The following is a 24,235-nucleotide window of genomic DNA, read 5'->3' on the forward strand; positions in this document are numbered from 1 at the left end:
AGATACAGTTAAATTGTCAGTTATAATGCGCAGGTGATAACCAAAATATAATGTGTGTTTTTAACCAACTTTAATCTGAAACATTGTCATGTCTGTCATTCTAGATGGCACATCCACACTCTACACTTTTCAAGAAAGAAGCGCATATGTAACTTGAGAATGTTAGACTCGTGCAGTTGCGGCAACAACCAAACAAATATACATCTACTATTTCCTTCCAAAACGTCCTCATTGTGTGACTGTAAACAGCTTCAGAGACAAAACGCGGCAAACGTTGTGTTTAATTTTGTCATTCTTTTCTGCCTGGAAAATAGGAAATCATCATACCACGACTGAGTGCCGCCAATCGAAACATCGCCATAGGCCGCCTTGAAGCTGGAGAGTCGCAGTCTGCAGTTGCCCGATATTTCAACGTTCATCAGAGCACCATATCTCCCCTTTGGGATCGTTTCCTGCAGACCAATTCCGCCCAAGATCGCCCGAGAAGCGACCGTGCAAGAGTTACCACCCAAGCCCAGGAACGCTACATCCGGGTTGCTCACTTGAAGTCTTGACACAGCCGTGGAGACTGCAACGTTTGAAATTAATTTCCGACCAAACTGTCAGGAATCGATTTCGTGAAGTGGGGATTCGACCAAAAGGCCAGTTGTCGCCCCTGTTTTGAGAGGCTTCCATCGGCGCAATCGCTTGCGGTGGTGTCGTAGAGTCCGGAACTGGAACGTAAGAAACTGGAGGCGAGTCTGGTACAGTAATGAATCACGATTTCTTCTTCACCAGCAAGATGAAAGTCAGCATGTTTACCGTCGAAGAAACGAACGTTTGGCCCCTAACTGCATTCGACAGGTCGACGGATTCGGTGGATCCAGTGGCATGCTGTGGGGTGAGATATTCAGCACACAAAGATCTGATTTAGTGGTAATTCTGGGGAATTTGACAGCAAATGGGTACATCAACTACTGAAGTCCTTGCACCTCACATGCTTCCGATTATGGACCGACAGAGAGTTGTTCCAGCATGACAACGCTACTTCACATACATCACGCGTCACGATCCGCTGCCTTGCCAATTCTAACGTCAACGTCTTGCCATGGACTTCCCGATCAGCAGATCTAAACTTGATAGAACACCTATGGGAAGACCTCGATCGACGTTTACGTTAATGTCAAAACAAGTGACCATCGCATTGCAGGAAGAGTGGGAAAGAATTCCACAAGAGCGGCTCTGTCGACTTATCCAGTCTGTGCCGAGACGGTTCCGAGCAGTAATTGCTGCCAGTGGTGGCCATACAAAGTACTGACTTTGACGCCATCTTGTTGACTCAAGTAAACAGAAACACAACAACAAAGGCTGCTGTTGTGTTGGCGACCTATTTGTCTCTAGACGTGCCATAACATGAAATAATTGCTCTTAAACTAACGCAATAAATTCTTCTAAAATGGCTTATGCGTTCTTTTTTTAAACGAACACGAAATATTTTTTTAACAATGAGTCTGATAATTGTGGTGATGGCGAGAAGAGAAAACAGCCATCGATGTATCAAATCATTTTGAAATGTTTCAACCACTTTGTATGTGCCACAAATCCCTGTTAGGTCAAAACACGATATGCGTATGATGATTAGAGAGGTATGTCAGGCCAACACACAAAATGTTCATGATGATTAGACAGGTATGTCAGGCCAACACACAAAATGTTCATGATGATTAGACAGGTATGTCAGGCCAACACACAAAATGTTCATGATGATTAGACAGGTATGTCAGGCCAACACACAAAATGTTCATGATGATTAGACAGGTATGTCAGGCCAACACACAAAATGTTCATGATGATTAGACAGGTATGTCAGGCCAACACACAAAATGTTCATGATGATTAGACAGGCATGTCAGGCCAACACACAAAATGTTCATGATGATTAGACAGGCATGTCAGGCCAACCCACAAAATGTTCATGATGATTAGATAGGCATGTCAGGCCAACACACAAAATGTTCATGATGATTAGACAGGTATGTCAGGCCAACACACAAAATGCTCATGATGATTAGACAGGTATGTCAGGCCAACACACAAAATGTTCATGATGATAAGACAGGCATGTCAGGCCAACACACAAAATGTTCATGATGATTAGACAGGCATGTCAGGCCAACACACAAAATGTTCATGATGATAAGACAGGTATGTCAGGCCAACACACAAAATGTTCATGATGATTAGATAGGCATGCCAGGCCAACACACAAAATGTTCATGATGATTAGACAGGTATGTCAGGCCAACACACAAAATGTTCATGATGATTAGACAGGTATGTCAGGCCAACACACAAAATGCTCATGATGATCAGACAGGTATGTCAGGCCAACACACAAAATGTTCATGATGATTAGACAGGTATGTCAGGCCAACACACAAAATGTTCATGATGATTAGACAGGTACGTCAGGCCAACACACTATATAGACACATTATGATTAGATACGCAGGTTTAACTCACAATGTGTGTATGATGTACATTGTCTGTGTATGTCCAAATATGCATGTAAAGTGTCTATGCACAAGAAGTTCATCTGCGTTTCATTTTTCGAGCCCTTCTGGTCCAGCTGTTTGAATTTACTGGAGTTATGCCGACAACACATTAACCAGTGCTCGAATAATGTCTCTTCACGATTCGTACCCGATTCCTCGCTCTAGTAGAGAATAATCTAATCAAGATACGACGTTGATTGCGAGACATGGAGCGCTGTGATTGTATGGTGTAATAATGTCGTAACACGTGTAGACTGACGAAGGTCGACATTACAGTATGTACAACACAGGAGCCTGCCGCAGTAACTCCTTGGTGGACAGGTGTTGTGGGTCATCTAGGCTGCTGTCGACCCGTGAAGATCCGGGGTAGAATAGGTCTTCAGCAACCCTTGCTTGCCACAAAAGGCGACTATGCTTGTCGTAAGAGGCGACTAACGGGATCGGGTGGTCAGGCTCGCTGACTTGGTTGACACATGTCACCGGTTCCCAATTGTGCAGATCGATGTTCATGCTGTTGATCACTAGATTGTCTGGTCCAGACTCGATTATTTACAGACCGCGGCCATATAGCTGGAATATTGCTGAGCGCGGCGTAAAACTAAACTCACTCACTCACTCACTCTAGGCTGCAGTCACAAGTTGACAGTTCCCGGTCCACACACAGAACACACAGATTGGAGATGGTCTATGTTTTACTACTGCTTGCAAACACAGTCTCTCTCTGTTACGTCATTTTATCAGATTTGATACCAAATGGAATATGCAATTGAATAGATATGACGACAATAAAGATATAACGGGCACGTGTGTCGACATGTTCTGTGTGTCAGTAGGAACATAAACTGCTACCACACGCACAAACACCTCAGTTAAATGTTCTCATCAAACAAGCAAACACACTCTGCAGACCATGATATTACGTACACGTTATGACCACCACTGTCTTACCTGTGTGAGTGGACATTACACCGGGGCCAGCTGACCATAGACGGCCTACTCTAGGTTGGGCAGCAGTGGTCAACAGTGTGGTAAGGTAGTGTGGTAAGGTAGTGTGGTCAGGTAGTGTGGTGTGGTAGTGTGGTAAGTTAGTTTGGTGTGGTAGTGTGGTAAGGTAGTGTGATAAGGTAGTGTGGTCAGGTAGTATGGTGTGGTAGTGTGGTGTGGTAGTGTAGTAAGGTAGTGTGGTAAGGTAGTGTGATAAAGTAGTGTGGTAAGGTAGTGTGGTAAGGCAGTGTGGTAAGGCAGTGTGGTAAGGCAGTGTGGTAAGAAAGTGTGGTAAGGTAGTGTGGTGTGGTAGTGTAGTAAGGTAGTGTGGTAAGGTAGTGTGGTGTAGTAGTGTGGTAAGGTAGTGTGGTGTGGTAGTGTGGTAAGGTAGTGTGGTATGGTAGTGTGGTGTGGTAGTGTGGTAAGGTAGTGTGGTGTGGTAGTGTGGTAAGGTAGTGTGGTAGTGTGGTGTGGTGTGGTAGTGTAGTAAGGTAGTGTAATAAAGTAGTGTGGTAAGGTAGTGTGGTAAGGTAGTGTGCAAGTAGGGCGTAAGACGAGTGATGTGGACTATGAAGTCCCATTTTTCTCATTTATCAAACTGCTTTCATGAGTAACGGAAAAACGTTCCCTATGATCACATTGCCTAACTGCCATATGTCATAAACGAAACTGTTTAGTTTTAAGGTTTTCTTCGGGTCCAGATTTAACCATAGTCTCTGCGTGTACTTCAAAGTATATTCTGAACATGTAGTTGATCAAATATTTAATGCCATGTTAACCACATTAGATATCTAATGTGGCCCAATTCACAACTCTGAATGGTATAGTCTGTGCGTGTACTTCAAAGTTTATTTTTAACATGTAGTTGATAATATTTCATGCCATGTTAACCACAACAGATCTCTAAAGTGGCCCAAACGCTGTTGCTCTGTACTTTTAATTGTTCCTTACCGTAGCTGTTGTAGGATGCTAGGATAACCATTTCATTATTTACGTGTTCGCTTGCAGTTCAGTTTCAATTGCATATTGGGGTTGTAGATGAACTAGCTGCTCAACTAGAATGTAATGGCAGAATTGTACATAATTGTGTTTTAAGTGATTCTTTGAACTGCAAGTGATTCTTTGAACTGCGCTACCTGTATTTTAGATGTAACATAACTATATACGTTCCTGAGAAGACCAGGCTGTGGAGGTGTTTATGTTTAACATGCTTCAGAACATGAACACGAGGCGTCATTTCCGATTTTCAGTGGTGTGTTTACATGATTGTAAGCGTCATTCTTCCAGTAGAATCTGTGTCACCAGTTTCTCGAGACGCTTTCCGCTGACGTTACACGCTTTTCTCTCACGGATTTCCTGAGATATATGGTAAGATGCAAGAAACACATTGTAGAATGTCGACAACCATTTCGGGGTGATATTTTTATAACCAAACGAAGTGGAAGTGAAGTCATACTTCCAATATAATACATGGTACATGTATTTGTTAATATGTTGTATATTTCATCACAGATCAGCGCAACGGGTGGATCGTGTCATTAAGGAATACTCGGTCATCTGCGTCTTCCGTCCCAGTTGGCGTGCTTGCTGAACCGGCTGTTGCATGATGAAGATAAGGAAATGTGACAAGATGTTGCTGCAGTTCCTCCGACCACGTCGACTGATGCGACTGCTGATGTTCCTGTGTGGTCTGTTTGTCGGGATCATCTTCTTGACAGCGTACCCTGTCCAAAGGCACTACAAACGTCCAATTCAAGGGTCTGGCCTGAGGATGGGGGACAGTGTGAGATCGTCACAAAAAGGCGTGTTTGACCAAAACATTGGCGGCCTACAAGAATCCTTAAAGAACATTGGAAACTGGTCTAATGACGTCACGTATCCTCCATTTATGGCTGAAAGCCCACCTCATGGACGAGGTATGGTTATATTAGTCCGTTGATAGATATGACAGGTATGATTCCTTAAAATGCAAATCAGTCTTTCAAGTTCGGAAATAACAGCCGAAAAGATATCTTTACTGACGTTTACTTGACATGAAAACACCCACGAATGTATGTTGTCATGTTGAGTTAAAGATTCAATAAAAAGATTTGTAAACGAATCTTTTCACTTTGAACAAACCTATTCTCGTGTATATCGCATGTGTCGACTACGAAAACCAACCTTGTGTATACACATGGAAAATAGTATTGCATCACCCCATATTTTCATAGTAGCAATATGTTACCATTAACCATTGCAAAGGAACTTATTCAAACATCAATGAACTTACTATCTGGATATACTGATCCAAGGAACAATTTTATGCCAAATCAGTAAAAAAAGAAAACTAGTATATTCAGAAGCTTATTAGAAGCAAAGATGGCAAAAATTTAAGCATTTTGTAATGCCGATAGCTACGGTTGTATAGATATAACAAGTGCGGCCATTTGCGAGATTCTGGCAGATAATCCTCAAGAAATCACATAGGTATCAATAACCGAACCCAATATAATTACTTGGTCTAACTTTAGCCAACTGCTATAACATCCCCAACCTCCTCCTCATTAATTGCATCAGACGTTGGATTTGACATTGAGGCGTTGAGATCCATTCTTAATTAAGCGCTAGTTCCAATACATCACGAGTTTGTACTGGAGGATGTCTCTGGCGTTGGGTAACAAACATGCTCTATATGGTTGAAATCTGGACTCATCTCTCACCAAGATAGAGCTCCTACCGTCTTTTGGCATAAGAAATCACCAACGGCAGAGCACGATGTGGCCAGGCATTGTCATCCATGAAGACTGGCCTTGTGTTCAGAGGACGGTCATCGAAATGTGCTAGATCAACCCTATCTCATCATGACAGTTTTCAGCCATGTGAGAGACAGTGTTTCTGCAGCGCCAAACACATGCTCGACTATCAGTCGTGAACAAAACAAATCGACTTTCGTCCGACTAGCGGACCCTTCCCCATGACCTGAAATTCCAGGTAGTCGTGCTGCTCTGTGCTCTGGGCATAACAACGGACGTCTGGTGGGCGATTTCGAAGCGTTCTGTTGGACAAATGACGATATAGGAGCCCCTCTGTCTTCAAAACACCACTTGACATGAACCGATAAAGTCTTATGATTCCTCTCTACGAGTTGTCATTCGTGGTCGAAAGTATTGTGTCAAATTAAACATACAAACAGTCATACTATAATATGAATATAAATGGCTCTATGGTGGTTAAAATCATAGGTGTTGCTACACTTTATTCCATGTGTATACTGTCCGTTCCCGTCATGTTTTACTTATTGATATGCAAACCGATTTTCCAGGTGAGTATGGGAGCCCAGTGACCGTCTTCCCAAACCACCATTCAACTGAGACAAAGCAGACGTTTGATGAAGGCTTCAAGAAACATAGCTCTACCCAGAATGTTGGTGAAATCGTTTCCGTGACCCGCCGACTTCCGGATCCAGGCCCTCCAGAGTAAGTGTGGCAGGGTGTGTTCCCAGGAACCCAGGGACCAGAGAGTAAGTGTGGCAGGTTGTGTTCCCAGGAACCCAGGGACCAGAGAGTAAGTGTGGCAGGGTGTGTTCCCAGGAACCCAGGGACCAGAGAGTAAGTGTGGCAGGTTGTGTTCCCAGAAATCCAGGGACCAGAGAGGTGTGCGCGCCATGATATCAATAGTTGAAGAGAATTTATTTAAGAATTCACTTAGAGGTGTTGCTGTGGTTGGTTACCAAATGAACTGCCACGGACTCAATAGTGATACAGAAATTTAATGCAAAGACCTGCATTATTGTTAGCGTATGTTCCAGGTGTCAGTTACTGAGCCATCAGAGCAGGCACAAGGCGAGTGTCATCTTGTGTTTCCACAACGAGGCGTGGTCTACCCTGCTGCGCTCCGTGCACAGTATCATCAACCGTTCACCGCCACACCTCCTCCAGGAGATTATTCTCGTTGACGACGCCTCGAACCTAGGTACGTGTGACAATCACTGCAACTCAACTTAGGTATGTGTATCCTCGTCTACCATCACTAATAACAAGGCATGTGGAAATCATGGTGCCCCTGCCACTCACACCTGGATACGTGAAACCTCACCCTACACTACCAGTCACACCAGGTACGTGAAACATCATCCTACACTACCACTTACGCTTTGGTACGTGAAACCTCACCCTACACTACCATTCACACCTGGATACGTGAAACATCATCCTACACTACCAGTCACACCAGGTACGTGAAACATCATCCTACACTACCACTTACGCTTTGGTACGTGAAACCTCACCCTACACTACCATTCACACCTGGATACGTGAAACATCATCCCACACTACCATTCACACCTGGGTACGTCTGAAAACATTACATGAAACAGAAAACACTAAACGCAAACAGACTACCATTTCACTTTCTTCAAGATCAGCTTCAACCAATCTGTTGTCTGTTTGTAAAGATATGCAGAGCTGTCCTTCATCTGTATTTGTATGTGTGTTATTTGCTTCAAGAACTGAATCTGATAACTCCGATAATGTGTGGTGCTTGTGCTTTCTACTTATATGAGATGAGAATGTTTATTTATGTACAAGTTTGGTATTGCATGATCTAAATGGACAAACAATGGGATCCCTTCTGTCTAAATGCTGACGCAAATGTTTCAAGAGCTCCTCGATACGAGAGAATGTACTGTCACAAAAGCTTTGCCTACATACAAGATGCACATTCACATGTGACTGGCCATTTACTGACCTTGACTGACTCGTGTTTGTGTTGCGCCCATGATCACGCAGTACGTGTGCTCGAAACGCACTGTACGTGTGAAATTGTCTTACACAAAGCTCCTGACAACATGGAGTACGTGAAACAAACCTCAACCTACACTATTACTCACATTCGAGTACTTGAAAATTCGTCCTATGATGACTTTAAAACTATGATGACTTTGAGCAACTGATACAGACAGATTCTTATTGATCGTGTATCTTTGTCCAGAATATCTTGGTGCAGCCCTGGAGAAGTACATGTCAGCGCTGGGCATAGTGAAGATACTTCGGACAGGTCAGCGGGAGGGGCTGATAAGAGCAAGGTTGTTGGGCTACAAACACGCCACCGCCTCCGTTCTGGTCTTCCTCGACTCACACATTGAGTGTTTCCCAGGTAGGCATCGTGGTTGTACTTACACATGACCACATCATACATGGAAATTGTCCTTTGGTTTCTTCCATGGTTTGATCTGTCTCTGTATTTGAAAAGATGGGGAAGATACCGACCGGCAAGATACTATGACAATGCTGTATGGTAGAGTATATGTTGCTAGGTTGGCTTGAACCCCTGTTGGATCGGATTGCTGAGGACCCTTCTGCCGTCCCCTATCCAACAATTGAGTCTATCAAGTCCGACACATTGTCAGTCAAGCCCCGTGCTCCTCTCAGCGTTGGGACATTCTCCTGGTCAAATCTCATCTTCAGGTGGATTGGGATTCATGAACTCCGTACCAAACCGTCCCGTTCTCCGACAGCACCCATCAAGTAGGTGGACATCGCCACTGTTGGCAACGTCGCTAACATGGTGTCATGTGTCTTCATTACAGATGAGTCAGATGGTTCAAACCAAACCGTGTGTCCGTGTGTATTTTCAGATCTGCCACAATGCCTGGTGGGTTGTTTGCGATATCCCGGGACTATTTTACTCTACTGGGGGCCTACGACCCAGGACTGGACTACTGGGGCGGAGAGAACATCGAGCTGTCCTTCAAGGTTTGTCTGAAAGGGGAGCCACCGGTTATGTCTAACAGTTGTAGTAACGCTGACCTGAACACATATAGGTGTTTCGTTAAAGCCACAGGGTCCAACTCCAACATTAACCTGACACTTTATGTTACGCCTCCATAATGCTGTAACAGCGATCTCACACGAGAACACACAAACAGACAGATGGCAACTACTGGGTGGTAGATATGTAGGTGTTGCATGCTTGGTTTCAACCTTTAGAAGTTAACTTTGTGACATTATTTCTGTCCCTTGGCATCTGTGGATGTGTAACGGAAATACTAATAACTGTGTATATAGAGCTGGGTTAATTTGTTTTCGAAGATGCCTAGCGGTTAGAACAATCGAAAAAAAAATACATTATCAGACAATAAAGGTATAGTTTTTTGATGACGTAACAATTGAATGACGTTATACCGTCACTGCGCCATTCTAGTGTGCCCCCTCGTAATCGAACCATTTTACATTACGTCACAATGTAAGCGACGTCACGATGCATGTCAGTTGTCATCGCCTCGTACGGCCTCCTACAGTAAACTACTCCGTTGCATCCCGTTTCTTGGTTTGCTGTTGCTTCACGCAGCTAACATCACTGGTGGAAACATTACGTTTATGTTTTACGACGGTTAAAATGTGTCAATTCGACTCACAAGTTTTCAGCGACACGGTTACGTTCGCAATGTTTACATTCCCACAATGCAATCGTGGAATGTCGCTTGACTACTCAGCTTCATCTGGATGTACTGATCTAAACTTACGTTGGTAGTAGAAATGCGACGTTCATATTGCCCCATATGGTTTACATTAATGACAGATGTAATTAAAATAATTCAGAGAAGATATTTAATCCGAACGTAAACCGTCATCAAACTGTTATCATTTGTTTTTTTCTGGTAACGTTCGTCTTAACGTAGGGGGCAGCCACATCAATAGAACAGCGCACCAGTTAGCCCTGTGCGAGGATTCTTAATTTAGGTCGCCGACACCGTCATTTGTTTTCTGCCTTAAATTAATTGTAATTATCCTTAGAAAGTATTAAATTTAGCATCTTAGAAAAGATGTAAAGTTCGCTCTACCCCAATGTGTTTTGTAATAAAGTATAGTTTTGCCCTGAACTATTATAACATCAAAGCACTCGGACTACCGTCCTCGTGCTTTAATTATAATAGTTCAGGGCAAAACTATATTTATGACAAAACACATTGGGGTAGAGCGAACTTTATTTCTTAAACATTATATGTTACTAACCTTCGCTGGATGCTGCTTGCATTACGTCACCAATGTTCTCATCTCTGTCTGTGGAGCAGGTGTGGATGTATAACGGAAATACTAATAACTGTGTATATAGAGCTGGGGTAATTTGTTACATTATATGTTACTAACCTTCGCTGGATGCTGCTTGCATTACGTCACCAATGTTCTCATCTCTGTCTGTGGAGCAGGTGTGGATGTATAACGGAAATACTAATAACTGTGTATATAGAGCTGGGGTAATGTGTTACATTATATGTTACTAACCTTCGCTGGATGCTGCTTGCATTACGTCACCAATGTTCTCAATCGAGCTTGCGGGTTGGCCCTTCGCGGGGCCTTCTTCCGCGTCGTTTGGTAAGCAACGGCCAACTCAGAACTGGCACGGACCAGGGAATCCGACTGTCTAATTAAAAACACACACACACACACACACACACACACACACATACATACATACATGTATATAGAGCTGGGGTAATTTGTTACATTATATGTTACTAACCTTCGCTGGATGCTGCTTGCATTACGTCACCAATGTTCTCATCTCTGTCTGTGGAGCAGGTGTGGATGTGTAACGGAAATACTAATAACTGTGTATATAGAGCTTGGTTAATTTGTTACATTATATGTTACTAACCATCGCTGAATGCTGCTTGCATTACGTCACCAATGTTCTTATCTCTGTCTGTGGAGCAGGTGTGGATGTGTAACGGAAATACTAATAACTGTGTATATAGAGCTGGGGTAATTTGTTACATTATATGTTACTAACCTTCGCTGGATGCTGCTTGCATTACGTCACCAATGTTCTCATCTCTGTCTGTGGAGCAGGTGTGGATGTATAACGGAAATACTAATAACTGTGTATATAGAGCTGGGGTAATTTGTTACATTATATGTTACTAACCTTCGCTGAATGCTGCTTGCATTACGTCACCAATGTTCTCATCTCTGTCTGTGGAGCAGGTGTGGATGTGTAACGGCAGCGTGGAGCTGGTGCCCTGCTCACATGTAGGTCACATCTTCCACCACAACAACCGCATCCACTGGCCCATCCCTGGCACTGTGAGGAGGAACGCTGCACGAGTGGCCGAGGTGTGGATGGATGACTACAAGAAGTTCTTCTACGAGACTACTGGATCTGACAAGGTTAGTGACAGAAAGAAACATTGGATTCTGAGATAGGTACAAATAACGAGGTCAGGAGCAGGTAGAAATAACGAGAAAAGTTGGCGACAGAAATACTGAGGTCAGTGACAGGTATAAATACTGAGAATATTGGTGACATTTACAATACTGAGATGTTTGTTGAATGGTAGAAATTATGAGGTTATCAGCAGGCAGTAATGCTGAGGTCAGTAACAGACAGAAATACTGAGAATATTGGAGTTAGTTTGAAACAGTGATAATAGTGAAAACAGCAGTGTATATTCAGTGTTCCTGGTTCACAACATCACTATTACACCATTGAGGTCCTGTTCCAGGTGGTTTTCTAAGACGGTTATATACCCCATCTGTTACATGTGCAGACAAGACACATACACCCCGTCCCAAGGGCCTACAGACGTGTAGGATTCAAAGTAGGATTCATCAGTACCACGTAGGCTGCAAATATCTGTCGAGTAGAACCTGTCCAAGGTACTCGGGGTTTTCTTGTATGTAATCATTCGTCCCCAGGTTGTTGTTGGAGATATCTCGGAAAGACAAGAACTACGTCGGAGTCTACACTGCCACGACTTTGAATGGTACTTGAAGAACGTGCTCCCGGAGCTACTAGTGCCCACAGACTGTCTGACTGTAGGAGAGGTATGGCACCTGTATGTTCACAGTCAGTGTAAGTCTCAGTCCATTCTGTAGACCGAGGGACTACACAGGGGTTGGTAAATCTTGACGATGTAGTGGTAGGAGGCGCTCGCTTTCTGATGATCCAAGCGAACAAACGAAGAAACGTTGGAAGTTACTTTGCATCATAACTGTTTCATCAACGAACGTATTTACATCAAGCACCATGACAAACTCTGTACGTTCATGCTACTGTGATTGGTGTTCAGCTTTCTGTTAGAAGTCCTGTTATCGCAGGTTTATTTATATTTCTAGATTCGGAACGCTGCCTACAATAACTGTTTAGACTCGATGGGGCGACAGTCCCATGTGCCGAGCATGTACACGTGCGGAGGAAAGGGATACAACCAGGTAGGGTCACGTCGTCATATGTGCTAACATATCGTTAGTGACAACATATACCCTGATGCCAGTTTTTGGCGTTACAAGCCTCTGTATATGACGGTCCATTTCATTCCTTTGTGCTTGTGTTGGTCTTATCTTGGTGTACATTAAATAAGACTGAATAACCACATGTTTCTCCACAGTGTTGTATAATCCGTGAGGAGAACTGGCAGAATGTGTTCCCCGCACTCCACTTCTTGTAGAAATGGGTGACTAGCTTGTTAACCGTTGGGATTCCGGTTTTACATTGGTCCCTAGAAACCAAGAGATGGCAAAACAGGTCTGTCCAACGATCTCGTTGAAGGCGTGTTAACGAAATTGACCGCTGGTCTAAGCATAAACCATCTGTACAAAATTAACAATACACACACCTTAAACTTGCTGAAATAACCGTCTCTGCCAATTACATCTTTCTCAACCTACAGTTTTGGTGCATGCGTGACAATGGCCAGATCTGGAACTACCACCAACACCTGTACGTCAAGGACGGGAATGTCTCCCTGAACCTGCGGCACGGAACAAGCTGGACATACACTCAGGTAGACATTTGACACACCCATTGGCTCAGATGTAACTAGCACAACATGGGAATTGTGGAAAATACACTTGTCTATTAACCATACAACAGCTTCTAATTGCCATAGATTGAAACACTATAATCTTTTCACCACACACGGCACTTATTTCTTCTTCGACTTATTTCCACAGGATGGGTACTTACACGAAAAATACGATGGACTGTGTCTACAGGCAGGCAAGAAGACTCTCGCCGTACAACCCTGTTCTGGGGACAGGTCTCAGGTGTGGACACTCACGCCACGCCCTTCTTGACAGACGACAACTTGACCATTTCTCACTCATCCCTAGAGAATCATCGTTGTACTTCTCAACTGTAAATATTGAACCAGTGTTGTGACAGGCTGTTGACATACAGTGCATGTGGGACTTGCATTTAGGTTAGAGCTAATTAGTGCATGTCCGGCTCAAAAGTGATACAACGTGTTCACTGCCATCTGTGTCTTGGTGCATGATTGCTGGTAGGTTATGAGTCTTGGTAGAACAAGTCGGGGTTAAAATATTTATTATATTAAAATCAGCAATTCTTGGTAGTATGGCAGATGACATGACTAGGGAGTACAAATTCTGTACCCTGCATCCCATGTCCGTCTGCTCACACTACAAAGCAGACGAACAATTCCTTACCTCCCACAGGAGGCAATAAAGGGACAGATATATAGTATAGTGACAGATAAGATAGAGTTGGTGTACCACACAACATCGACAACAATGGCAGATTGGCTTGGATGACATGGGTGAGATGTTCATTCTCCAGTAGAGATGTCACGGACCAGTCTCAGTACCTTCACCACACACACTGCTGGTGCCACTGCCCCGGTATACAACTATGTGATATACCCTTCTCAAGGTCTTCTAAATGCATGTGTTTCTGTCTGTCACTTACCAGTTAAAGATTAAATGACAAATATGGGTTAAGATCAATTTATTCATTTTCAAAGTATGTACAACAAATAATATAGGTTTCATCCCAGAACATCAACAAAGGGAATGGAGCAAGTGTGTCATGGATATGCAGATCAGCAGAGAGGCCAGATGACCAGCCAGGTTGTGTCCAGCAAGCCACCTTACTACCGCCACTGGTGTAATTCTATGGCACAAGTTGTAGGCTGAGATCCCTTTGGGGCCAATGAGTTCTCTGTGTACATATACTGTAACTTGCCGCCATTACATACACACTGGTCATTGTAGTACATAAGGGACTCAGGTAAATATAGATGACGTCATAAGTTGTTTGTTTTCATACTCATGATATTTTGAAATGAAAAACAGAATAAACATTCATTAGCAACATGAAGGTATTTACCTTATTATCTCTCACCATCAAATACCTGCATGAAAAACGCCAAAACCTTTCACCATACATTATCCGTTACTGCTACATGATATCATTTGAGGGGCATTGTCTACCAACCCTCTCATCTTTATTACAGGTTTTATCATCAATAAACTGCATCAGTCACACTCATCTGTGTCTTGTGTTTCACATCTTCAACCATATATTCTTAACCAATGTACCCAAAGTCAAGGCAATCATGGCAGAGCAAAGCAGATCTGTTGCATAATGTCCAGGAAATGTCATCCTGTTTCTTATAATCTCTGCCTTGTATTCATCCAAAGGGCAACAGTGTCTTGAAACATTCACTGGAGCCTTGACCAATGTCTTCCTTCAAGGAGTTTCCCTTGGACACTGCTCCACCTCTTCAATCCCTCTGTTCTGTTTGTGTGTGTCAGTAGCTGGGAGCATTGTGACTGCTGTAGTTGTAGCCTGCTGCAGGCTGCTGGTACTGCCCATACTGGGCTGGGTACTGACTACCACTGCTGGGATACCGTTTCCGTGATGACAACTGGGACTGGCTGCCACTCATCTTCCTGTGCTGCTGCTGCTGTTGCTGCTGCAGAATGGGCAGTCCTCCCTCCTTAGCCAGTTTCTGAACAGCTGAGAAGTGACATTTTGTCACTAACTGGAGATCTTCAAATACTGCAAAGAAATCCACAACTATAAATTGGATCTAAGTGACAATGAGATTGAAATAGAAATCAATATTACCTCAGTGACATTGTTTTTCTTGTCATCACTTACTACAACATTTCCAAAATGCTACACTAAAAAGAAGTGACAAGGGTGGGGTGGGGTGGGAATATTATTATTTAATTAATATTAGAAATGTGATAGGTGTCATATATTCTGTTTTAATCAAGACAACATATGATTGAAATTCACTATTAATTTATGGAAACACATTTGCAGTGTTGTGTTCTTATTTAGATTTTGTTAAATGTTATGAGAAATGTTGATTTTGTTATTATTGTAATCCTGTGGACATTTTTACAATTAAATGCTTAGAAAATATTCACCTTTAGCAGCACAGGGTTTGTCATCAGCTGTGTGTATAATAAACACTTTCTCCTACCTTTAGCAGCATAGGGTTTGTCATCAGCTGTGTGTATCAACACTTTCTCCTCCCTCTAGCAGCATAGGGTTTATCATCAGCTGTGTGTATAATAAACACTTTCTCCTACCTTTAGCAGCACAGGGTTTGTCATCAGCTGTGTGTATAATAAACACTTTCTCCTACCTTTAGCAGCATAGGGTTTGTCATCAGCTGTGTGTATCAACACTTTCTCCTCCCTCTAGCAGCATAGGGTTTATCATCAGCTGTGTGTATAATAAACACTTTCTCCTACCTTTAGCAGCACAGGGTTTTGTCATCAGCAGCATGTGTGTGTCATAATAAACACTTTTCTCCTACCTTTAGCAGCATAGGGTTTGTCATCAGCTGTGTGTATCAACACTTTCTCCTCCCTCTAGCAGCATAGGGTTTATCATCAGCTGTGTGTATAATAAACACTTTCTCCTACCTTTAGCAGCACAGGGTTTGTCATCAGCTGTGTGTATAATAAACACTTTCTCCTACCTTTAGCAGCATAGGGTTTGTCATCAGCTGTGTGTATCAACACTTTCTCCTCCCTCTAGCAGCATAGGGTTTATCATCAGCTGTGTGTATCAACACTTTCTCCTCCCTCTAGCAGCATAGGGTTTATCATCAGCTGTGTGTATCAACACTTTCTCCTACCTTTAGCAGCACAGGGTTTGTCATCAGCCTATCAACACTTTCTCCTACCTTTAGCAGCACAGGGATTGTCATCAGCCTATCAACACTTGCTCCTACCTTTAGCAGCACAGGGTTTGTCATCAGTCTATCAACACTTTCTTCCTACCTTTAGCAGCACAGGTTTTGTCATCAGTCTATCAACACTTTCTTCTACCTTTAGCAGCACAGGTTTTGTCATCAGCTGTGTGTATCAACACTTTCTCCTACCTTTAGCAATACAGGGTTTGTCATCAGCCTATCAACACTTTCTCCTACCTTTAGCAATACAGGGTTTGTCATCAGCCTATCAACACTTTCTCCTACCTTTAGCAGCACAGGGTTTGTCATCAGCCTATCAACACATTCTCCTACCTTTAGCAGCACAGGGTTTGACATCAGCCTATCAACACTTTCTCCTACCTTTAGCAGCATAGAGTTTATCATCAGCTGTGTGCATCAACACTTTCTCCTACCTTTTGCAGCATAGGGTTTGTCACCAGCTGTGTTTATCAACACTTTCTCCTACCTTTAGCAGCATAGGGTTTGTCACCAGCTGTGTTTATCAACACTTTCTACCCACCTTTAGCAGCATAGCAGCATAGTTTATCATCAGCTGTGTGCATCAACACTTTCTCCTACCTTTAGCAGCATAGGGTTTGTCACCAGCTGTGTTTATCAACACTTTCTCCTACCTTTAGCAGCATAGGGTTTATCATCAGCTGTGTGTATCAACACTTTCTGCAGGAAGGACACCATGGCAGCAGTTGACAACACCTGCTCTGAGAGTGGCAGAGTTGAGAAGAATGGAATGTCCACAGCAAATGGGTTACGGGGAGCTGGATACGTGCTTAACTTGACCAGCTCTGCGATGATGTCCCATATAAACACATCTGTAACAGTAAGGAGGTGGGCTACCAAAAAATACCAAAAAAACATTGCTATAACTGTCTCAGGACATTTTCAGCAGCAGAAAATGCATACATGCCTCTTCTGAAAAAAAATGTGTGTTAGATGATGGCAGGAGTGGATCTACATGTCATATAAACATACTCACCATTATCCTTCCACTTGTACGTGGACTTGAGTCGGAGAGGGTTGTCTTTTTCCTGTGTGTCTCCTCCGGTCAGCCTCACTAGGCGTTCATGGTTGGAGCGCACCCACACGTAGGGACAAAGGTAGCGAGTGTAGCCAGCAATCAGGAAAACAGTGGACGACTCATCCTGCCAGGGGAATAACAACATTCTGGTCACTCAAACAGACATCCTGCCAGTGGAATAACAACATCCTGGTCACTCAAACAGACATTCTGCCAAGGGAATAACAACATCCTGGTCACTCAAACAGGCATTCTGCCAGGGGAATAACAACATCCTGGTCACTCAACGACATCCTGCCAGGGGAATAACAACATCCTGGTCACTCAAACAGACATTCTGCCAGGGGAATAACAACATATTGGTCACTCAAACAGACATTCTGCCAGGGGAATAACAACATATTGGTCTCTCAAACAGACATTCTGCCGTGACATTTTCTGTCAGCAGAACAAAATCTGGTGAGATATTACTTTCTTCATGAAAAAGCAATGACAGGCATTTCAAATATCACTTTAATTAAAAAAATAATTTTAATTCCAAAATCATATAATACCATGACTCAGGCTGGATATTCTTTAAGCAAGTGTGGCAACATATTTTGGCAAGATAACCTCAATTAACACAGTGATTAGTGTACTGCAGTATTCAGTGAGATCTACAGGGTGGGCAGCTGATGCTGCAAAGACTGCAATGTCATGTCCACCATGACACAGTGCTTGAATGCCCTGCTTGTGAAATAGTTTATTACAGATCGAAGTAGTGGACAGTCTATAGTGTGTGCCAGACAGATACTTCTATCTGTGCTGTATCCGTGAAGATCTGGGTTAGAATTGATCTTCTGTAACCCATGCTTGTCGTAAGAGGCGACTAACAGGATCGGGTGGTCAGGCTCACTGACTTGGTTGACACATGTCATTGTATCCCAAATGTGTAGATCGATGCTCATTATGTTGATCATTGGAGTGTCTTGTACAGACTGGATTATTTACAGACCGCCTTTCTATGTAAAACACAATCACCCACTGTGGAACTCTCATTTTCTTTCACACACTAGAGTCTGGACCCACTCTAGAAATTGCCATGAGACCCCGGGAAAGCTTCTATTTCATCATTTTGTTATCCAGCATTAGTTCTTTACGACTGTGAATGGTGACAGAAACTTCGCATATCACTCAACAGCATCTGCTGCATCTACAAATACCCACAGGCCAATTTCCTAGAAAGTGGATGGAAGATGTGAATTACATGCCTGGCAATAATTGTCAAATTATTCAACAGTTCCACATACCATAGCCTGTGTCTCATCATCACTTGGGGAGGCTGGGGGCAAGCCAACACCCTTTTCCCCAAGGCCACTCAGAGACATCTGTGTCCTCTGAGACAGCATCAGTGACCTCCTGAAGTAAACACACAATATATAAAGATAGATATGTCAGGTCAACACAAAATATGCACATTTTGATTAGACAAGCAATCTAATCAAATTATCATGTTGACTTTCGTGGTTGTCAACAACTGTAACAAAACCTTTGAGATCTACTCAGATACATTTTGGTCTGAATGCTAAAATCTTACTTGTCATAGGGTAGGTTGTTGGAGGTAAAGCTGGCGCCTGCTGCAAACTCTGTGTTGTGCAGGGGAGTGCCCGGTTCACTGCTGTAGCTGTTGTTGGGGGTCTGCAACAAGTGTAACATGCATACAACATATGCAATATCTGGGATTTGGACAATTGAACCTTTGAAACTCGTAAACTCACTCACACCATTTGATACCCTTTATCATGCAGTAATATGCTTCAAGTAGTTAGTTAACAGGTATGGAGTATGAAGCACCAAAGAAGGTGACTGCAACCTGTGGCTCATTGACGATGCTGATGACCATCTCCTCACGCCCTCTCATGTATGAAGCGAAGTACTTGAAGCCCTTCACTGTGCCCAGCTTCAGCATCTCCCCCAGAAACACCTGCAGTCTCTTTTTCAAGTGTGGATCTTCCTGCAAATGCAAGTACATACTTATGTATACCGTAGGTATATAGTTCCAGCGGAGGAACTTAAAAATGAGGATAAATTCTCTGTCACAATAACACCTCCCTCGCATAGCTAACTGAACTCACTCACGAGCCTACCTTAGATTCCTGCTGGCAACGCTGGCAAGGCGTGTGTGAAGCTACAACTTTAGTTTACAGTCTAATAGTTTACAATTAGCATGATTAGTGAATGAGTTAAATTCTCCATTTCAAGTTGCGCTAGCTCTTTGCAAGCTTAGCCTTAGGTTCCACCTCTTTTGCATTGGTGCAAAGGGTGCCAGTCAAATCGCCCCAGCTACAAAACGCCCCAGCCAATTTGGTCAAAATGCCCCAGAGTTTTGGTCAAATCGCCCCAGGTTTGGTCAAATAGCCCCAGGGGGTTAGTCAAAATGCCCCAATGTATTTAAATTGGTTAAATATATGCCACAGGGGCTTGTAACGCTATAAACTGCCTTTCCTTTTATATAGTGATAAGACCCTGTTAGTGACACTACATACCTTGATGGCAGTTTTTAGCGTTACAAGCCCCTGTGATATATGCCACAAATGCATAGTTTTTGTCAACTTCCATATTATATGCTATATATAATATTATATAGTGATATTTCTAATAAAAAATTTATTAGTAAACTGATAAGAGCAAAAGTAATATTCATGTATAGACAACACTATAATACCAATTATTTGGTAAAGAATTACAAGAGTAAAATGAAAGGTTTGTATAATATGTTTATTGGCTGTAAATAGTTTTTGGTCAACAAATGTAATCATAACAAGTATGGTATAATATTTATGATTTAAACATATTTATTTCCAAAGAAAGGAACCGGATTGGTAAACAAGCATAAGCTTATATGAATACCGCTCCGAGATACAATGGAAGGAAGGATAAACACATCATGATGAATGTACAATGTGAATGATATATAAATATTGCAAAAACGAGAAATAACGCCCATCATTGTTAAACAGTATATGTCATATAAACAAATTATTTTGGATCAAATCTGCCTGTTAAATTTATAAAAGAGTGCACTGAAATTACAAGTTCTTTGTTTACTATTGAGGAGCAGCTTTGGTTTCCAAACAAAATTGATTTTAGGTCAAATCCATTGGTATAAAAATACATAATTTGACGTATATCGTTGTAAAGAGAACATGAAAAGAACTAGTGAGCAGAGTCTTCATAGTTATGGCCACAAGAGCAAGATGATGTTGGAAATATAAATCTTTCATATTTGTGCGCATTATTGTCACTACATTCAAGTCAGAGACAAGAATGTATGATTTGACAAAATCTGCTACTGAAATTTAAGTCAAAATGACTGTAGATATTAGAATTGTTTAAACTTACATTTTAGAATCTCGATAGGTGATGGTCAGTTGATAGTCAATTAGTGAATATGTTTTAATAGCCTGAAATGCTCATACATTTGAGCCTCAACATTTCCTTCAACTAAACATAGCACTAAATGTCAATCAGTGTACATGTCCACACTTTTTGACAAGATTAATTAACAAAAGCTCTAGATTGTTTTGATAAGCATTATACCATACTTGTTGAAAAAACCTACGCATTTATGGCCTCACCTTTTGACAAGATTAATTAACAAAAGCTCTAGATTGTTTTGATAAGTATTATACCATACTTGCTGACAAAAACTATGCATTTATGGCCCATAAACATTCTATACAAACATTTCATTTTATTCTTGTAATTTTTTACAAAAGCATTAATAACATGCAAATAATTGGTATTACAGTGTTGTCTATACATGAATATTACTTTTGCTCTTATAAGTTTACTAATAGAAAATGCATCAGAAATATTACTATATAGAGCGGTGTCGGGTATTACCGAACAGCTAACACCACATCCCGCCTAATTCATACCGTGTTTCATCACATGTAACAATAAATAATATACACAAGGAACCTCTCAATGTGTATCATATTCATGTTTGAAGACGAGTTAATCCCGTCCAGTAAACCTGTTTCTGGCAAATATTTGACACGATCTAATTTTCAGATTTGGCACTCTTGTCGGCTCTGCCGAACACTCTCGTCGGGCATTTCCAAACAATGAGTCGGGCTTTTCCAAACACTCATGTGGGGCTATTCCGATCAACGGCGCCGGCTGACGACCTCTATGACATGTGTTTATGCTGAAAAGTGCGGTCATTTCGTACATATTATATACTCTGATCTCCAGCCCTTTAATGAAATTTGTATAATTTAGCCCGTTCCAATAAAGAGCTGGAATATTGTTGAGTGCGGCGTTGAAAATCAAACCACCTAACCAATATTTGAAACGTGCAGATAGGTCGTGCGTGAGTTTTTTCACTCGACGTTATGGATAAAAGGAATTCATGTAGAAGATTAATTACAATTTCAGGAACTGTTTGTTCCGAATAAGTAATAAACGTCACTATACTGAAATTTTACAAAGAATGAAAAATAACAAGACGACCATAACACATATATTAGAGCATACATGTCGTTCCTACCAAGGTCAGATATGTTATTGTTTGATATATTATCTCAACATCCAGATAATCATGATAACATTCTCCGGTAACCATGCAGGTAAAACAAGTCACATATGTACCATTCAAATACTGCCATGATCATGCATCATATGAAATAATGTTTACGCAATTTAGGCATATCAGGATGCGTCAAAAACACTTCATGTTTTATCTTGTTTGTCTTAAATTTACTTGTAAATCATATAGCTGCCAGGAATCAAACAGGTATTCCTGAACAGTGTCTGTACATTCGCATTACAAATGTGTTCCGGTGTGTTTCTATATATCAGGTTTTTCAAATATAGATCACTTATCTTTATTTAATAATCTTTATTTTTATTGATTTGATATATGTCTGGTCGCTTTTTTATTGAACCATTAATTCAGTAAATGTATATGATGGAGAAAACTGAACTGTTTGTGTGCAAAGAGACTTGATCATATCATGGCATTAATTCCCACAGTGTGCGTGACACTTACTATTATTTCATGTCTGAATACAAAATATGGGGCAAACGAAAGATGAGAATGCAGAAAAAAATTACTGGAAGCCTTACTTTAAATACATGATTAATGTGTATGTTATTTTGAGGTGAGGTGAGGTGAAATTGAGTTATACGTCGTGCTTGAGAAGATTTCACTCATATGACGACGTGCATGCGTGTGTATATGTTATTTTGATGATATGTGGACGTATTTTATGGAGGATAGAATTAACTGGCCACGAAAAGTAATGGAATTACATATTTCGACAGGGACAAGGGTGAAAATAATTAAACAATGCTGACGTTTAAGCAACTTGAAAGTCTTAAACACAGTTTGATGTTAGATGTTACTTGAATTATGGGTCGATCATAATTACTGGAACCAATAGAAATGAAAGCAGACGACGTGCAAGGTGCCCGTAGTCAATAATGGAGCATAGTCTAAAGGAAACCACTCTCAACTAAGTCGTGAAATTAGCTGCCCTTAACATTCCTATAGGTCACGGTCAAATATTTCAAATGTTTATCGACATGCCTCAACAAACATGTTCCTGGTGTAAAAGTAAGTTGTTCCCCGGACTAATGTTTGGAGTTGTCTCATTTTTTATTATTTGGCTTGCGAGAACGCAATAGCTTAGGCAATAAAACCCATTCCTTGATGAAACAATCATCGTGTTTTTCAGCAAGGCACGTTTCAAAAGTTAATGTTTACTTATTTACACAGGACAAGTTAAATTCTAACACCTATGAATAGTTTTATTATCAACAAATACACGATGCCATAGGCATACTGAAAATTGCTGAGGCCAATGACGTTTGTTGGGTAAAGGGCGACAGGGTTACACAGTTAAGGGGAAGTGTTGACCGAACGGTACAGTCCGTATATGACTAACAAAGCCTTACATTATAGTTTGGAATTGCGTAATATACTGAAATAGACATGGTGTTATATCTAGAATGGGGTATCCCAGTTTTAACCAAGACTTGTTGGCTTAGCCATCTCATCGCCGATATGCGCACCACGTTGAGGATGTAATGTCCGTTGCTTGTCTTTTTGTCAATTTTCTTCTCTGCGTCTTTTGAAGTATATTTAAGCAGCAGACGATCGTTCTTCCGGGAGAGGATTTTCCCTTTCATAGCATGCGTATAAAAGTTGCTGTCGCGATCGGCAACTTGAGAAAACAATGCGAAAATGGATTTTTGTTCGGTAATAGCCGCTTGTTCCGTAATACCCGACACCGCTCTATATGTGGTTAATATTATACGAAGTATATAATATGGAAGTTGACAAAAACTATGCATTTATGGCATATATTTAATCAATTTAAATACATTGGGGCATTTTGACTAACCCCCTGGGGCAATTTGACCAAACCCGGGGCGATTTGACCAAAAATCCGGGGCATTTTGACCAAATTGGCTGGGGCGATTTGGCTGGCACCCGGTGCAATGGCATTTGATAAAAGGCAAGCCCGCACAAATAGCGCAAAGGAACTTAATGCAATCACTACATTTACCGATGTCGCCTTCATCTTTAAGCCGTGTCAAATGGTCAATGGGACGGTACGACTACTTGACACAACAAAAACAGTCGTGCTGGCTGTCCTTTCAGGAAGTATACAAGAGTTATCTTCTCTTGGTATTAGTTCCTCTAAACGAGCCGACTGCATTCATTGCGCT

The 24,235-nt window shown here is 41.7% G+C and overlaps 2 protein-coding genes and 1 long non-coding RNA gene across 3 annotated transcripts; 1 reads left to right on the forward strand and 2 right to left on the reverse strand.

Moving 5' to 3' along the window:
• Nucleotides 1-5,124: 5,124 nt before the first annotated feature.
• LOC124262776 (putative polypeptide N-acetylgalactosaminyltransferase 9) lies at nt 5,125-12,951 on the forward strand. Its single transcript, XM_046697317.1, has 10 exons — nt 5,125-5,434; nt 6,823-6,976; nt 7,309-7,472; nt 8,493-8,657; nt 8,818-9,028; nt 9,139-9,256; nt 11,489-11,671; nt 12,200-12,328; nt 12,620-12,715; nt 12,892-12,951. Exons 1-10 carry the CDS (start codon nt 5,125-5,127, stop codon nt 12,949-12,951), a joined length of 1,590 nt encoding a protein of 529 aa, XP_046553273.1.
• Nucleotides 12,952-14,234: 1,283 nt separating this feature from the next.
• On the reverse strand, nt 14,235-24,225 carry LOC124262780. Its single transcript, XM_046697321.1, has 7 exons — nt 24,073-24,225; nt 19,368-19,508; nt 19,092-19,192; nt 18,805-18,913; nt 17,474-17,639; nt 17,112-17,309; nt 14,235-15,305 (listed from the first exon to the last, which is right to left on the reverse strand). Exons 1-7 carry the CDS (start codon nt 24,085-24,087, stop codon nt 15,055-15,057), a joined length of 981 nt encoding a protein of 326 aa, XP_046553277.1. The 5' UTR covers nt 24,088-24,225; the 3' UTR covers nt 14,235-15,054.
• Nucleotides 16,384-16,970, reverse strand: LOC124262782. Its single transcript, XR_006894696.1, has 3 exons — nt 16,840-16,970; nt 16,595-16,647; nt 16,384-16,449 (listed from the first exon to the last, which is right to left on the reverse strand). It is a non-coding gene; the product is annotated as an uncharacterized LOC124262782 (long non-coding RNA).
• Nucleotides 24,226-24,235: the final 10 nt, after the last annotated feature.

Source organism: Haliotis rubra, unplaced genomic scaffold (genome assembly GCF_003918875.1).
Source record: "Haliotis rubra isolate DU_JTF1 unplaced genomic scaffold, ASM391887v1 Scf855, whole genome shotgun sequence".
Lineage (NCBI taxonomy): Eukaryota > Metazoa > Mollusca > Gastropoda > Lepetellida > Haliotidae > Haliotis > Haliotis rubra.

Excerpts from the sequence above, each read along its gene's own strand:
- LOC124262776 (XM_046697317.1), top strand. The coding sequence starts at position 5,125 with ATGAAGATAAGGAAATGTGACAAGATGTTGCTGCAGTTCCTCCGACCA. Across the intron at positions 7,473-8,492 it reads TGACGACGCCTCGAACCTAG|AATATCTTGGTGCAGCCCTG; the intron begins GTACGTGTGACA and ends ATCTTTGTCCAG. Across the intron at positions 11,672-12,199 it reads AGACTACTGGATCTGACAAG|GTTGTTGTTGGAGATATCTC; the intron begins GTTAGTGACAGA and ends ATTCGTCCCCAG.
- LOC124262780 (XM_046697321.1), bottom strand. Across the intron at positions 18,914-19,091 it reads AACAACCTACCCTATGACAA|GAGGTCACTGATGCTGTCTC; the intron begins GTAAGATTTTAG and ends TGTTTACTTCAG. Across the intron at positions 15,306-17,111 it reads TAAACCCTATGCTGCTAAAG|TATTTGAAGATCTCCAGTTA; the intron begins GTAGGAGAAAGT and ends ATTTCTTTGCAG.